An 18,136-nucleotide genomic window follows, 5' to 3' on the forward strand; every position below is an offset into this window, starting at 1 on the left:
CTCAGGCTATAGAGCTTCAAGGTCCAGTGATGCATTCAAGCTCCAACTAGTTCATTTGTTCTTTTCTTTACATACATTTCATACCCCCCCCCCCCCCATTCATACCTTGCCTTGTAACATACTTATACTCCTTGCAAGATCACATGCAAGCTGCTGTAATCTCATGTGTGGTGAGTTCCATGTATATGAGCTATAGCATGTAATGTCTACACTCCATGTAAAAGTTGTCAGAAACTCATAGAGATCAAAAGCAAAAGCAAAAAGAAAAAAAAAAGTCCAAATGTCCAAAACAGGACATGGGACATATACAAAGTTACAAAACGAAGCAAAGATCATTTAAAAAAAAAGAAACAAAGTGGAAACTAAAGAAAGTCTTTTTGTTACTTGCTCTACATCCTCAACATGTGGACACTCTACCTTTATCTCAGGGGGGGAAGTCTGGTTTGTCAATTATCCTCGTTTGGCTATCCCCTTCCGACCTGTGGCTGTATTTACGCGAATGCCCATTTTATCCATGGCTTTTAATGGCATATAAAAAAAAAATCACTTCCCCAACAAAATGCCCTCTCCTAATAGCTTTCCAGAGTTGTTTGGGAGCTGTTTGGGTTTGGTCATTAGTGTGGACCATGTGTGTATGTGTGTGTGTGTGTGTGTGTGCAGTGTTTTTGGACCCGGCTGAGAGGCGCTACTAGGTCGTGCTAGGTAGGATTAAAGGGTGGGGGTGGGGGGAGGTGAGGGGCATCCGAGTCTGTGCCCATGAGGGCGGGGGCTTGGTTGGGGTTTTGGAGTGTGTGTGGTGCAGCACTTAGGCCATACTGGGTCTGATGGGAATGCCAGGCACCCCCCCACACCACTTTCCAAATCGCTAATGGAGGCATCTTTGGACACACATACACACACACACACACACACACACACAACTTGTCACACTCGCGTAGATTATCGGACACATAAAAAGTCTTTCACACACTGAACTCATGCAATACTGAAGAGATCAACACACATCATATATAAACACCTGCATGTATTCTAGCCCCCCCCCCCCTCTCTTTTTCCCTCCTCCCTCTGTTGCTTTTCACACTTCTCAATTATTTACTGGCCTTTTTGTCCTCTGCTGGTGGCCAGGCCCCAGGCATATGTCAGTCTGTGTGTGTGTGTGTGTGTGTATGTGTGTGTGTGTGTGTATTTGTATATGCAGAAATGAATACTGCTTGACACACAAACACACAAGTGGCTTTTCACAAACTCTTTTAGCATTCACAAGTGTTATCTATACCTTATGCTCATGCAGGTGTGCAACACAGCCTTCAAGTTTGGGGGATTTTTGGTATTTTGGGTGATTTTCTTTTTAAATATACATTTTTTGAGTGCATTTAACCCTCTGTTATATTGATGTGGACTCTTGCACCCTCACATATTTAAACCTCTTTATATTTCCACTTTAACAAACCTGATAAAGTTTCAGATGAAGAGCTTAATGATGAAACACTTAAAAAGAAGATAAACTTGACTAGTGTGCACCTTTAAATCAGTTTAACATGATAGAAAAAGCACAAATTGTAAGTAGCATCATTATAAATAGAGATATATTCCTAATGTGTGATTTTCCTTTGGTTCCCTCAGTGTTGGGCAGTTTGGCTGCTTGTGATAGAGAAGATCGTGGTCAGTGTTTTTATTGGCTACTAACTCTCACTTAAAGCAGTGGAAACATTGCATTTTATGGTCTGAAAAGAACCTGATTGTGCAAGGAAAGAGCTATATTTAGCATTTATGATAGCACGAACAGGATTTTGAATAGAAGAATAGAGCTTTTCTTATGATTTGTAGTTTTGATGTGAAGCCAGAGTGCAGAGAATGTGCAGAAAATGTGCAGAAAATGTGCCGCTCGTGTCTGCGTCGCGATCAATAGCTTCCTGAGTTTCCAACACAGAAAATATGAAGAATGAAGACTGAGGCTGATACAATAAATTAGAAAAAATATTACATAATGGGAAAAAAATGGACTTCAAATACATCTGTTGCTTGTTTTAGCCTTATAATTGCACCACAATTTGTTTTTTTACACCCATATCACACATTTTTGGGGGAGTTTGGATAATCACCTTTTTAAAATTGATAAATTCTTCTGAAAAAAAGGGGAAAAAAGGTGCTCTCTCTTCTCTTTATTGATCCTGACAGTTATTAATATCACATTATATTCCTTTTTTAAAGGTGCTAAAGCCAGTTGCACAAATAAGAATCAGTTGAAATGCATGACGATGATGATGATGATGAGGATGATGATGAGTTAACCTACCACAGAGCTACAGAGCTAACTCTCACTGTCTGTCCGATACATTTGACGTCTGCTTTTTTTGCAAAAATCTCTCCATCATTTGACTTTCGGTTCCAGCCTCATGCACACCTTGTTTCTCTTGGAGGCCGAAAGATTTCCTTTGGCGACGAGCGGAGCGGAGGGAGAGGGGTAGTGGAGGGAGAACGAGGGGAGGGGGGTAAGGCTTGTCTCTCCGGGAGCCGTCACAGTCGCCTTTGCACACTAGAATGAATTTAAAGAGGCAGGTAAACTGCTGCTCGCTACGTATTAACAGAGCCATATATTCCAGCCTGTCTCTGTTACTGCTGCTGCTGCTTTTTTTCTCCCCCCTTTTCTTTTTTTCTCCTCCTTCTCTCCTTCTTCATCTCTCTTTCTCTCAGCTGTCAGTTTTTTTTTGTTTTTTTTTACCCAGGCCTGTAGAAAACGTCTGGGGGATCGATAGGGCTCTCAGGGTGTAGTGACTACAGCTCTAATGAATCAAGCCTACAGTGTTTGTTAAGTAGACAAGGTTGTGAAGGAGCGCTGGAGGGGAGTTTGTCTTTGTGCTTTATCTCATCACAACACTCACTGTTTGTCTCTCTCTGTGTGTGTGTGTGTGTGTGTGTGTGTGTGTGTGTGTGTGTGTGTGTGTGTGTGTGTGTGTGTGTGTGAACAGAGAAGTCACCAAAATCAGGAAACTTTGGAGTTTCTTGTATTTGCTAGATTTCATCTTTTGGCAAGAAAACACATCAAAAAGTGTCCAAATGTACCTTTAAACACACATGATGAGTATATATGGAAATGTAGTGTGTAGAGTATGTAAAGTGTATCTTAATCCTATTTTAATGTCACAATCAACCTCAGTTTTTTTGTCATTTCTAGGATGGAGAAGGAGCTTATAATTCTCACGTTGGAAAAAATATTGTACGAGTGTATATTGTGCGAGTCCATCATGAAATCCTCTTGTGAGCCGTGCGCTGAAATCAAGTGCTTGAAAAACCTCCCAAATACACCCGAGACCCACTTGAAGTTGAAGCCTTGTCTGAAAAGAAAAGGGAAGAAGAAGAAAAAAATCTCGAATTCTCGTGTTTTTTTGTGTGTGTGTGTGTGTTGCAGCTTAAACCGTATCTCTCCAAGGTCAGACAGTGAGACTGTGGGAGGCTGTTTGTGTTAAAAGCAGGATGGCATGTATTTCCTCTCCTTCCTCCTCCTCCACCACCTCCTCCTCCTCCTCCTCCTCCTCTCTTTCACCACAAACCAAAGCTATCTTGGAGAAAGAAAAAAAAAACGAGGCTTTTTATCGCTGATGGCTAATAGTCATAAATTTGTATTAAATATGTCCTCTATCGATTGGCTTTGTCGGATGAATACAATTAAAGAGACGGCGCTGAGTGCTTCCCACCTGGGAGGGGAGGATGGAGGGATTAAAAGGATGGATGGGTGGAGGAATAGAGGGAGGGAAAGTGGAAGGGGTGGGTGTGATGGACTGAAAGAATAGATGTGCAAAAGGGTTTTTTGGCAGTGGTGCGTCGTTTTAGGGTCGAGTTGCAGCTTGTCTACGTGTTGCTGTTAGATGTGTGTGTGTGTGTGTTTAAGGGATTCACAACCTCTTTCCTCACCCCCCCCTTGACTTCCTAGACTTCCCCACTCCTCTCTTACTCCTTTCTTTTCATTTTGTTCCTGAATCATTGGGGGAAGAAAAAAGGCAGAAAAAAAGATGGAATGTGGAAAATAAAAAAGGGGGATTGAGCAACAGAATGGAGAAAAAGGAGAGAGAGAAAGAGAGAGGGCAGCCACCTGTATGCAATGTTGATGGACAGATGGAGGGATGAAACCAACTGGGCGGAGGAGGGATTAGATGAGAGAGAGGAAGCAAAGCGCCGTACATGTGTGTGTGTGTATGTGTGTGTGTGTGTGTGTGTGTCTGTGTGTGTGTGTGGGCCTCCGGCCAGCTGAGGTGTTTGCTCGGCTCAGAGTGATCTCCTATTGTGGTCACTGCAACACACATACACACACACACACACACACACACACACACACACACACACACACACACACACACTGATGACTGAATTGTCCTGCTTGGCAGCTGTTGCAGGTCTCTGCAGATCACTCAATACCAGTGTGTGTGCATGTGTGTGCGCGTTTGTGTGTGCATATGTGTGTGTGTGTGTGTGTGTATGTGTGTGGGTGTGTGTGTCTTGCAGTGACCACCAACCTCTTGCTTGTGGCACTAAAGAAAATCTGCTTCCTCTCAGCGTGTGCTCTTGTCTCATCAGGGATTTGAGACATAAGCGTGTGTGTGTGTGTGTGTGTGTGTGTGTGTGTGTGTGTGTGAGAGAGAGAGAGATTGTGTATGTGTGTGTGCTTCCAGGAAAAATAAAGCACATATTTTTAGCAATAACATAATTGACCTTTTCTAACTCGTTCACTGTAGTTCATTCACTTTCACATATATTGAGAGTATTTGTTGTATTGAAACTGTCACTAGCTGATTTAAACTGAATGATTTTGAGCCTCAAATATCTTCATAATAAAAAATGTCTCATTGAAATCAGTTAAATACATTATGGTGGAACCACAAGATTTTCACTCATGAACTATGTCAGTTTTCTTCTTCTACTTCTTCTTATATTATTCTTATTATTATAATTTATTATAGCTTATTATCATAAGCTGTGCTATAATGGTACTGCTTACAGTCTAATTATGTTCTGCCTGTTACTGGTTTAAATTCTCAAGTGTCACCTATCTGCAGCAAAGATCCCAAAGCATCATGACTGATTTGGTCAATTTACTGATTTAATATTCCATAAACTCACCTCAGCTTTAAGATATAGTAATTGTTCACGCACTGGACACCTCCAACACTGACTGAACCGCACCCTAAATGAATCAGACATGCTTCAGGTACTGCTGAGACCATGAGATACGACTGCTTTTAGTGATAAATCTATGAGTTTGAAGGCATATCAGACACAACAGAGATTTGTGATAATAAGAGGAAGTATTTTACAGCTGTTGGAAGTGACGCCACAATCACAAAGTAAATAGAAGAATTCATGTGAAGTAATCTATGAGGAGTGTGTGCTTGCATGTATGTAAGCAGATGTGCTACTCCAATATCAGTCTACACATCTGCTTTTCAGGATACACTGCTGCATCTTCATGAAATCTTATGTATTTATGTCCGAAAATGATAAATCGGAGAACTGAGTATGAACTTTAACTAAAGTAAAAGACGTACGGTGTTATTCAGCGTGCATGCAATCAATCAAATGTCTGCGTGCAGCGACAATAACTTCCAAACCCAACCTGAAAATGACCACATAAACTCTGATGAAGGTCACCAATCTGCAACAGATTAGAAGTTGAAAGTAAGTTTCTGCATTCAAGTGGAAGTCCACAAGCTGAGTCATTGAATATTGTGTGTGTGTGTGTGTGTGTGTGTGTGTGTGTGTGTGTGTGTGTGTGTTAGGACTAAGTTCCCTCTTTCAAACCCCTCTCTCTCTCTCTCTCTCTACTCACATAAGTGCTGTAATTTGGATGCTCTGTAATTTCACCATGGTGGTTTAGGGTTAAGTGGAGGCTGTCCCTGCCATCATGAGTACCGGCCTTCCAAATGGACACACACACACACATACACTCTCACTCATGCACACATGCGCACACACTGGATCACTGCTACAGTGCGCTTGGATGCTTCTACAAAGGGCCGGTCCATTTAATTACATTTATAAACACAGTTTAAGGGCCCTGGCTGTGTCATTAGAACAGCCTTTACGAGATACATTACTCTGTATGTGTGTGTGTGTGTGTGTGTGTGTGTGTGTGTGTGTGTGTGTGTATGTGTGTGTTTGTGTGCAATAGAGGGAGCGCGTGTTTGTGTGTGAGACAAAGAGAAAGAAAAGGAAACTTTGTCACATGGTGGCTATAATGGGTGGACGGATGGACACACACACACACACACACACACACACACACACACACAAACGTATGAGCGAGAGAGTTGCAGATAGCGCAGTCTGCAGCCCAGCAGGGGTTCCAAACACAGAGACAGAAGGTATTGATATATCCCACACACACACACACATATACACACACACACACACACACACACACCAACACACACTCTCTCTCACACATTCAGGGACAGACGGTATTGATATTTTTTGCTCATCAGCCGAGAGTGTATGGCTGTTCAGCAGGAGCGCACAGATACACGCATTCTCACGCACATCCATGCACACACACGCAGCGTGTAATCAGACAGGCTCAATAATCCATTGCTGTTTTGGGTTATTCAAATGCATTCATAGTTCTTTCTTCCATAAAAATACCCGATCATTACTGTCAGGCCTGGAGGCTTCTATTTGAAAAAAAAGAAAGAAAGAAAAGTTGTTTGCTGCTATTTTAAGTTCAACTTATATGGCTTTTGACCAATCGCTTTATAATGTCTTTTCACCTTGACGTTCAATATTTATGAATCTGACAACTTAAATGCTGATTGAACTGTTTTCTTTTGAAGATAAAAAGGTGGTTTTGTTAAGTTTCCAGAGTTTCAGTCAGTACTTTGTAAGTCTTTGTTGTAAGAAGTAGCTGTCACTCCACTCGTTCTGTATTAGACACATCAAGGCATTCTTAGATACACCAGAGCCATGCAGTTCTCAATCACTATGTTTTCATGAATGCTGGTATCCTGGTTATGATTAGTTTTTGAAACATACAAACATATCCTGGTTTAAAAAGGCTTTATCCATATTGAAATATTTGTTTGTTGGATTACTACCTTTGATACTCTTTTAATCCCCTACTCTACCTTGTTTATGCAGATGCCTTTTTAACTCAAGTCACGCAGTAGATAATGATGTTAATGATTAATAAAGGATAAATTGACTCTAATCTTTAATCAATAGAAATGATAAGACATTAAAGAGTTCAAGTGTCCAAGAAGTCAGAAACCAAACAGTAAGTTAAACAAGATACTCTAAAAACCCAGCCCAAACCAGAATATTAGCGTAAATGGAACATACTCATGTCTTGATAATGTTATAATTATGTACAGTATATCCTCGTAAGCATTCATTGTGTTGTGGTGTTTGTACCACAGAAGGTAGAAGACGTTTGAAAGGGTTAGGGTTAGGGTTAGGGGATGTGGAAATGGAAATGGACAAGACCATTGGATTGTCTTTTGGAAGGTTGCTGCTAGTAAGTTCCAATAAGCTCTAATTTAAGCACACTGAGGCCTTTATGGTATATGTTCAGTTCCTTGATAATGCCATGGAATAACACCACCAAGCAACATTTACACTATGTCCAAGACCTCTCCAGCCAGTAGAAACACACACCACTGACAATGTATGTGATGTAGATACAAAGTATTTTCATTTGTCAATGTGGAGTGGTTGCTTCTTGATAGAAGCTCAACAAACAGTCCAGGATCCAATGTGACTGCAGGACTGATCGCTACTCCCTTATTCATATATTGCAAGATAGTTTCTTTTGTCTGCCCACTCCCTTTTATGACTACCCATCCATTCTTTGCATACTTTTCGTCCAACTGCAGTATTTGGGGAAGTTGCTTTGATCTAGCCGGCGACTCGTAGCCAGTAATAGAGTCTGATTTCTTTCCAAGCAGAACACCGCCTTTTTGAGCAGTTGCACTCATGTTGTTATTTGACTATGTCGCTCCCCTAAGTGAGCGGACAGGACACCAGCTGCCACTGTTTGCATTCCAATTGTTCACTGTCCAGTTAGTAAGAAAGCTTGAGCATAGGGGGGGAAATAATTGGGGAGGAGAGGAGAATAGATCCCTTCTTCTTGGACTTGGCGCGTGTTGCTTTAGAACAGAACCCAATGCATTGGTATGACAGTGTATGAGACCAATATAGAAGTTATGGGAATTTAGTGACAATTTAATAGAACGCCACTAAAGTATGCATAAATGTTCTTATTTTTGTTGTTCTCCTGAATTTCGTAACAAACTTCGCTTTGAACGTGACCGCAATGCCTTTTTGAGTTTAACCAACAGGGTTTTGAAATGGTTTTGCAGATATGCCCGAGGGTCAGCGAGAACATGGAGTACAGAAATTAAAACTTGAAAAGAGACATAATTAGGGTAACAAGATTTTCACATGACAACAATGATATGGTTAAGTGCTTTCGGGGCAATAAAACAGACTTTTACGGCCCATACCAGGAAACCGCAACTGTTGCCCTTTTGTGGGTGACGATGAAGGGAGGACAGCGGGAATCAGGGAGGAAGGCTGGAGTTGATGATTTCTTGTCCTGCTGAAACCATTTGAACAAAAAAAATTCTCTGGTATGGTTTGCTCCTAGAGTCATGAAAGAGCTTTCATTTAAGTGGAGCAGTGTATCAGTTACAGTACAAATGTATAGTGGGAGTAATGAGATATGAGCATGTGAGTGTTGATCAGCAAGCAGTTTGTGCCATTGAAAACACATGTGAGTTATGAAAGAGAGAGGTAAAGAAAGGGAAGAAAGACAAGAATTTAACTCATTATTACAAAAAAATACAATGTAAATATTTAGATTATTTTCCATATGACATTTCATACATATTCCTGGTAATTTGTGTTGTTTCAAATAAATATGATGCCAATTTTGGTGGAATTTCATTTAGTTTTTTACAAAGCATGCATTTATTCTTTGCCCTGAAACTCTCATGTCTCACTGGATTCTATGAGTACTGCTGGCTGACTTACCCTTTGTCCTTTTAGAGGTTAGAAGTCAAGTAAATGCATAGAGAAACTGCACCAAAGTGGGCAACGATCCAGTTTCTTGCTCAAGCAGACTTCAGCAATGCAGATTGACAGTTTCTAAGACTGTAACGTTGTTTTAGTAGAACAAAAATGATGCAGCAATCAATTAACATATCTCCCCAGACATTTTATACATGCCAGGCTAAAACTGTCCAGGTATCCCTTTAAGGTAAGAGCAGGAGGTGATCAGGGTTGGGTAGTGATGCCCAGATGTAAATATAAGCAGCAGATCCTGAAAGCCTGAGGCTCAGATAGAAATCCCAAATTGTATTAAGGGACATTGTCCCTCACTCCCAGTATGCGTACCTAATCCTGTTTCAGCGATGTTCCATTACCTCAATTACTATCGTCTCACCCAGAGGTGGACCCAGCCAAGGACACCACCAGAGAGCCACCGATGGGTGGAAAGAGAGAGAGGGGGGGGGGGGGGGGGGTGGAGGAGGAGGAGATGGGGAGGGAGGGCTGTAAAGGAGACAGTCCCTTATTGTAGCTCAATGTGGATGGAAGAGAAAAAGAGAGGAATAAGGGGGATAGAAAGGGAGGATATAGAGACACAGGGAAGGAAGTCATGGAGGGAAAATATTTCAAGGGATGGCTGATGAAAGAAGAAGAAACTGAGTTTGTAGAGATGGATCAATTTCATATAATAAGATAGTGGTAGGTCTGTTGGAGCTGGTGGCCAAGACCTGGCAACCAGTTTTCTTTCCCAGCTGGTCTGAGAGGGATTTAATGGTAGCTATCCAGCTAATTTACAGGACAGACTGACTGGCTGAAGAACAGACAGCTATGGAGACTGATGTTCTGTGGTGGATTCATTAAAGAGAATTTGAAAACCGTAAATGTGCTCTTACGTTACCCATGTAGTACCACTAAGAGCCCCGATATACAGACACACAGGCACTTCTATTAATATTATACTGTGTATGTTGACATGTTTCACACATGTGCAGTAGAAATCACAATGGCAACCACTTGATGTGCATGGCCAGTCAGCACACTTGTGATCTCCATGTAGATGGTTGACGAACCATTGCTGATTTGAAGATGCTTGTAGCTGCTTGAATGCAGACAATATAAATCTCATGTTGCTTGGTTACATTCCATCACAGGAGAACCCTTTCGAACAATGTAAAGAAGAAGAAGAAGAAGACCATGTATTTAATGAACCTTTAAACCATAAACATGACTTCTGAGGTGTACATGTGTTGAGGCATTTGCACTATTCTGGTCTCTCTCACCATTGAACCAGTAGTTAGTTTGACATGGTAAAGCTGCTAATTAACTAAATCCAAAATTCCGCTTGAATTTTCACTATGACTGCAAATTAGAAAGGAAGAAAAGCATTACAGCACAGTTGAAGAAAATCTTTTGATGTGCATCTTTGATGCTTCTTGTGAATGATCCCCGCCCCCCCCCCCCTTTTTTTCTGGATGCACAGTATGTCTCCTCAGTTTGATGCACTGGCATTATTTCAGCTTCTTGGACAGCCTTTGGATCAGAGTGTTACACTTCCTTTGGAGAGGGATGGATAGAGCTAGAGGAAGTTGCCACACACAAACTCTCTCTCTATCTCTTTCTCTCTCTCTCTCTCTCTCTCTCTCTCACACACACACACACATGGACACACAGGACCTGTGAAACATGAGCCAAGCTGCCTTACTACCTCCCTCTTCCATCTAGCACCACATAAGTGTCCAGGCAATGCCCTTGGCTTAATAGGGCTTAATGCCTGTGCTTGTCACTGTAGCATGGCTGGTACTGAGAGTTAGGACATTTCTGAAACTGAGCTAGTGTGTGTGTGTTTCTCTGGAGTCTCACTAGTGTCTGTACAGCTCTGACAGTTTGCCAAAGTAAAGAACCGAATTCTATAATTTACCTCCATCTCCCACCTTCCTCTTCCTCCATCCATACCAGTCGTACCCGAGCTTAAAAGTTGCAGCAGGTATTTGTCACCTCTATCTAAACTTAAACCAGAGGGATTACTCCTATCTCATCTCTGTCTTTCCCCTCTCTGACTCTATCTGTCTTCATCTCTCTTTTCTCCATTCCGCTTTCTCACTTCATTTTTCTACCTCAGAGTGGTGGAGAGTTTGCCTAATGAAGTGGCTGATGGGAGTATATTACAGAGAGACAGAGTGGAGCGGTCGCCTACTCTAAAATCCATTAACCTTACAGTTTCAATCAGCGCGCAGACAAGTCTGAGCTACGAGTCAAAAAGGAGCGTATTAGCTTAAGAGTTACACTATTTTTTTTATTTTTTTTTTGCTTCGCTCTTGTTTTGCTCAATATTATGTTCATATCTTCATCTGACAAAAACAAATCCTTATTGTGCTGCCTTAGATTCATCTAATGACAGCAGTGTTGATGAATTGCGGGGGCCCCCATTCATCTTTCAATACAATCCATTCTCATGCATGAATCACTTGAGTTATTTATACATTTTTTTGGACGTGATTGCCTGGAGACTTAGACTTGGGTATCAACATCAACACATTAATGCCTTAGGAGACACAATTGCTAAATCTGGTGTTTCCCAACCATTTTGGCTTGTGACCTATTAAAACAAAGCAATTTCTACTTGGTTCATCCAGTTACTCATTGCCATATTTAACAGGTGTGACTAGTTCAACCAAAGATTGTTTTTTAAAAGGTACTTAAATGTGTCCAGGTGCTTGCAATACCATTTGTCTTTCATAGTTATTTGGAGTTCTGGAATAGATGCCTCCTTCATTTACAGAAATCTTGCACCACTATGAAAAACGCATGTAAACACAGTTCAAAAATGACATTGCTTGACTTGTTTAGTTTGGGTGCATGAGGATGAAGATCTTAGATACGCCACCGTTGTGATTGTGCTGATTAGAAATAGAAATCAAGTAAACAAAAAAAAAAAGCCCTTTCAACATCAGCTATCTGATGAGCGATGGAAAGGACAGCACCATGCTGGATACATGGGTAGAAAAGACAATGGAAATAACATGGCGATATAAAATGTAACCCATCACTCATCTCTTCATTCAATCTAAGTGGAAAAAAGTGCAGTGGTATTGTCAGTGCTGTCAGTATCCAGAACTAGAGTGGATCAAGCATAGGGGGGAAAAAAAGATGCATAAATAAAATAAAGCCTCCCCAGTCCTAATAATGCAAATGATATTCACAGGTTAGATCTGATGCAGGTGGCTACAATTAGTGGTAATTTGTGCCGATTTTAATGATCCATAATTTAGCAGCCTTTCCAAACTGTTGGTCATGTGGGATAAGTGTGTGTTTTTGTGTGTGCGTGTGTGTGTGTGTGTGTGTGTGTGTGTGTGTGTGTGTGTGTGTGTATGGAAGGAGAGACGTGGTAGAAAAGAGACATCTTTAGCCAAACACTGAACCGCATAGACAGACAGGACCACAGTCTGCACACATAAACACATTCACACTGACGACAAAAGCTGGATTTTCAATGTTCGATGTCGTCCTTCTAAATAGAATCTTATTCTAATTTGTTTATGTTTAGAAATCCCTCACTGTTTGAAAAATGACATCTCTTTCAGCTACATTCAGCAACACATCCACATATCTCCCCTTTGCAGATATGTGTCGAAGCTGTTCTTTATTTCCACCTTAACCTGACTCTCTCTTTCTGGCTATTACAAGTAAATTGCTGTGTTGTTGATGTATAAAAGCTTTCATGTTAACCGTGACATCCTTTTAGTATCACTGTTAATTTGTCATATTCATTCTGCCAGCAATTAGCAGGTGATACATCCCTATTCTGTTTTTTTTTTTTTTTTTTTTTTAACCCACCTTACTTGTTAACATATTACTGAGATGTTTTCTAATTTGTTGTAGATGACACGTTCCAGCAAAATAGCTTTTTATCCCAAAAAATCATCGAAGATAATTAGCATCGATATTACGACCCCTGAAATGACACCTATTTATTTCTTTATTTATTCTGCTTTGGTGATATTGCAATATCAAGGCATATTTGAATATTTTATGCATTGCAACTTTTGACATGTGTGGATGCTTATTGTAATTGTCGTGGTTGCTATTCCATAAATCCCTGTATTTCTACCCACACATAAAATGTCTCATATTAGGTTAGGTTAGAGTTGGAGATTTTACACATTTACTACAAACCTCATTCATTTTGGTTAAAGGAAACATACATGAATTTATTTCTAGGGTGTCAGTATTTCAGTTCTTGTGGTAGTTTTTATGCTGTTTCGGGTTTATAGGCAATAACTGCTTTATTTATTATGTGCAATACATTCTTTTCTCAGGATATTTGTACTGACATATACGGGTCAATGAGCTTTTTTGTGCCCATGTGGTTAAGTCAAATTTAAAGGGGTTAAAATATGAAAAGAAATGTATGAATAACTTGCACATATTCTTTTTTTCTCACAATCCATTTTGAGAGAATATACTAGAGGATTATGGCAAAAATGTCTAAGTGGTGTAACCATAAAAACTTTGTACCAAATAATTCAACTTAAAAAGAGTAAATTCTCAATAAAACACCATATCAACTAGTTTGGCATGATCTTATATTATAACTTTTAAAGCTAATGGAATACAATTGTTCTAAATTTTAAAATTAATCTGAGAAATCATGTTAATCAGGAACCATTTCATTTTTTAAAAGTGAAGTAATTATTAGTATAAGTCCACTTAAATACACTGTAGGTGGATAAAATATTTAATATTCATCATACTTTTGTGGTTACACCATTTGACATTTTCAGGAGCATTCAGTATTACTTTTGGTGCAAATGTCATTTCAAATGACAAAACCAACAAAAACCTGAAGCTGCTTTTAAAACTATTTTTAGATATAGATAAGATATTTTTGAATTGCTCATCTAACCCTAACCCTTATTTGTCACTGACCCAAATACATGATCACTGGATCTGCTCTAGTTATACTGATGTCACTGATAGAGTGTCAGCTAAATGCCTGCAATGTGACAAATATCTGTACTGTGTGTTTTTCTACTGTGTTTGCATTAGATTGTAGCTATCTATTTGTGTGTTAGTGTATGAATGCGCATCTCCGTGTGCACCCACATTGCACTGTGCTAAATAGAAGACCAGCAACTGGGGTTTGTTTGTCATCTAATCTTGTAAGCGAACTGATGGCCATCCGTTCGGCCCCGTAATGAGATTACACATGCATTGCGGGTCCCACCACAGGCCATCATTGCCGAGGCCATTCAAAGGCAATTATTGTTTTAAATGTTCCTCTCGTCGCAATCTCAAAGTGACTCACCAAGAGAAGAAGCTCTGAGGCGGACCGAGGAGGTTATTTTTCCTCCGCTAAATGTTTTTACTTTTCAACTGTTTAGCCCTCTTCAGGCGGTTCTGTTTTGTCTGTGTGAGGCTGTGTGTGTGTGTGTGTGCATTTGTCTGTGGGTTGATCAGCACTGGTGGAGAGAATGAACAGCACATGAGAAAACTCTAGAATTCAGTGTGCATACCTCTATGGATCAGACATATGCGGATGAAACATAACCAAATATAATCATTCTTCACTTTAATCCCTCTTCTTTTGATTATCTCGTCGCTTTTGTTGTTCATTCCTTACTGATTGAGTTAAATCCAGAGATTTTGTCAGAGATCATCAGATATATGTTTTTAAAAGTAATTATACTGTTGCTACAAAAATAAGGAAGCTGTAATTTAAAGGTCTAAAAGATTTTTTCCCCTTCTCCGTTGCCTCTCCTGTGAGCCCCTGTGTGTGTATGTGTGTTTGTCAGCAAATCTCTGTTTTGGTAGATCAGTGGGAAGTGGTAGTCCGCCGGGATAGCCGTGTTTCTTTGTTCTCCTGCTGACAATGGAGGACTCACAGTCAGTCTAAAGGGAGAAATTATGTCCCAGAGCAGTCTGGGAGAAGAACAAATGCGCACAGACACACACACATACACACACACACGCTCCTTCTCACATGCTACTCATGTGGGGCATGACCTCAATAAGAGCTACTGTTGTATTTGCAAAGCCCTCAACACCATGTGCCGACCACTCTTAAAAGCTGTAACAGTTAGGCCTAAGGTTCAAATAAAAGATTGGTTCAGCCAAGTTGAACAGAGTTGTCCTTCATAGATTTCATTCTGTACACAGTACTGTTTATGTACAATGACTGTATTAATGTTCTCAAATGGACAGCATTGTATTGGAAACATTTGAAAGTCCTTGATTTTGTCTTTTATCGAAAACGGCAGTGTTCAGATTCATTCAGTCTTTACAATAAACATGCTCTATTATTGACTGATTCATACTGTCATGTCTAGATTATGTTTAATTGGTTGTTTCAGCTATAAAGCCGTCTAACCCAATGCATTCTTCTGTGTCATTACAGGTAAGGAGGAGCCAACAACCTATACCTGCACTACATGTAAGCAGTCCTACGGCAGCGCCTGGTTCTTGCTGCAGCATGCCCAGAACACCCACGGATTTCGTATCTACCTAGAAAGTGAACATGGCAGTCCTCTCACCCCACGCATGGGTGGGCCTTCCTCCCTGGGCGGAGGTGCAGACTGCCCTTCTCAGCCTCCCCTTCACGGTCTCCATCTGCCTCCCGACGCAAGCCCCTTCAACCTCCTCCGCATCCCCGGCTCGGGCTCAGGTGGAAGAGACAGCGTCGGAGCAGGGGGTGGACTTGGCGTCGGTGTTGCTGCCGGTGGGGGACATCATCAGCGTTTCCCTCCCACGCCACCCCTGTTCAGCCCCCCTCCAAGGAACCACCTGGACCCCCACCACCTGAGCCCAGAGGAGCTGGCGCTGGCCGCCCACCACCCGAGTGCCTTTGACAGGGTGCTGCGCCTCAATCCTCTGCCCCTGGACCCCCCTCCAACAATGGACTTCTCACGGCGGCTACGGGAGCTGGCGGGCAACACCTCAGGGTCCACTCCCCCGCTATCCCCCAGCCGGCCCAGCCCCATGCAGCGCTTGCTCCAGCCATTCCAGACAGGAGGTGGAAGTGGAAGCACAGGAGGTGCAGGGGGCAGCAAACCTCCATACCTTGCTACCCCACCCCCCCTTCAAGGCTCCATGCAGTCACCTGTGGGCTCTCAGACCACTCCTACTACCCCTCTTCCCTCTGCAGGGGCAACACCCTCCTCCACCAACCCCCTGAAATCAAAGTGTTGTGAGTTTTGCGGCAAGGCTTTCAAGTTTCAGAGTAATCTAATAGTGCACCGGCGCAGCCACACGGGGGAGAAGCCGTACAAATGTCACCTGTGTGATCATGCCTGTACACAGGCTAGTAAACTGAAGCGCCACATGAAGACACACATGCACAAATCCTCCTCGCCAAACACAGGCAAGTCAGAAGATGGACTCTCAACAGCCTCCTCCCCAGAGCCTGGCACCAGTGAGCCATTGGGCAGTGCGAGCAATGCCCTGAAGTCAGTGGTGGCCAAGCTGAAAAGCGTGAACAACCGTATGCTACGTGAGAATGGGGAGGAGGAGGAGGAGGAAGAGGAGGAGGAGGAAGAGGAAGAGGAGGAGGAAGAAGAGGAAGAGGAGGAAGAAGAAGAGGGAGAGGAGGAGGAAGAGCAGAACGGAGAGAGGGCAGCCAGAAGAACCAACAACAGCTACCACTTTGGCTTGAACCTTGAAGCGGCACGTCAGCATGAAAACAACGGAGGTATCGGAAGTCGACTGGGAAGCATTGTCGATGAAGGGCCGATCCCTCGCTCACTGCCTGAGGTGATGCAGGGGATGGGTCTGGCCGCTAGCATGCAGCACTTCAGCGAGGCCCTCAGCGCGCACAAACGGAATGCAATGGCCCAGGAGAACCACCTGCACCACCACCTCAACCGAGACCATCACCACAATCGCGAGATGTGTGATGGGGACTCGGTGCTGGAGACAGATCGCGGAGAGGAGGGCTCCGTCTCGACAGTCAATGGGCGGGGAGCATCCCCCAATGAATCTGCCTCTGTCGGCCTCTCTAAGAAACTACTTCTGGGTAGCCCCAGTCCACTTAGTCCTTTCTCCAAACGCATCAAGCTGGAAAAGGAATTTGACGTGCCCACTCCCACAATCCCTAACACGGAGAACGTCTACTCCCAGTGGTTGGCTGGCTATGCCGCCTCCCGACAACTCAAGGACCCTTTTCTGAACTTTGGGGATTCCAGACAATCGCCCTTCGCCTCTTCGTCTGAGCATTCTTCAGAGAATGGCAGTCTGCGTTTCTCGACCCCACCGGGGGAACTGGACGGGGGGATGTCGGGCCGCAGCGGAACAGGAAGCGGAGGCAGCACACCACACCTCGGGGGCCATGGGCGGCCCACCTCCAAGGAAAGCCGCAGGAGTGATACTTGTGAGTATTGCGGCAAGGTGTTCAAGAACTGCAGTAACCTGACAGTGCACCGGCGCAGCCACACAGGGGAGAGACCGTACAAGTGTGAGCTGTGCAATTATGCTTGTGCTCAGAGCTCCAAACTTACTCGCCACATGAAGACCCACGGTCAGGTGGGCAAAGACGTGTACAAGTGTGAAATTTGTAAGATGCCCTTCAGTGTCTACAGCACCTTGGAGAAACACATGAAAAAATGGCACAGTGACCGTCCTTTGAGTACCGAAATAAAGTCAGAGTAGAAGGCCGAACTATGGGACCTTTTCCCCACAACTATGTCCGCCATTAGTCCCCTGTTTATTCCCAGCCCCTTGTAGATTTGCCCCAACCCCAACACTCCACTTTCGCCAATCCGGTGGAAGCTTAAGACCATGTGCTCTGCACCAGCACACCCCGTTTCCATTACCCATTGAATGCATGATCTGTATCGGGGCAATACTCTTGCATTGACGCAAAACTTCGAGCCTTTCTCTTGTGCAATAATTTACATGTTGTGTACTATTTTCTTTTTTGAGTTTTCCTTTTCCATTTTTAAGAATTAGTCAGCATGCATAGTATGTTTTTGCTAATCAAAAAAAAGAAAAAAAAGAAAAGAACTTGTCCCTGGTTGGTTAGTTGTTGAGTAAATGTGTTGCTGTTTTTCTCTTGTTCTGTTTTTTCTTTTTATTCTTCAAAAAGAGAAAAGACAAGAAAGATACATCCATG

General features: G+C 42.5%; 1 protein-coding gene across 4 annotated transcripts in view; it reads left to right on the plus strand.

Moving 5' to 3' along the window:
- The window catches only part of bcl11aa (BCL11 transcription factor A a), a 51,495-nt gene extending 33,822 nt beyond the window's left edge, over positions 1-17,673 (plus strand). For 2 of the 4 annotated variants that reach the window (XM_053332842.1, XM_053332843.1), the window contains exon 3: positions 15,428-17,673. In XM_053332842.1, coding sequence (XP_053188817.1) covers positions 15,428-17,673 — 2,246 coding nt within the window. The remainder of the gene's footprint in view (positions 1-15,427) is intronic. The other 2 variants (XM_053332845.1, XM_053332844.1) reach the window with 2 other exon arrangements.
- The last annotated feature ends 463 nt before the right edge of the window (positions 17,674-18,136 follow it).

This window comes from Scomber japonicus, chromosome 14, assembly GCF_027409825.1.
Source record: "Scomber japonicus isolate fScoJap1 chromosome 14, fScoJap1.pri, whole genome shotgun sequence".
Lineage (NCBI taxonomy): Eukaryota > Metazoa > Chordata > Actinopteri > Scombriformes > Scombridae > Scomber > Scomber japonicus.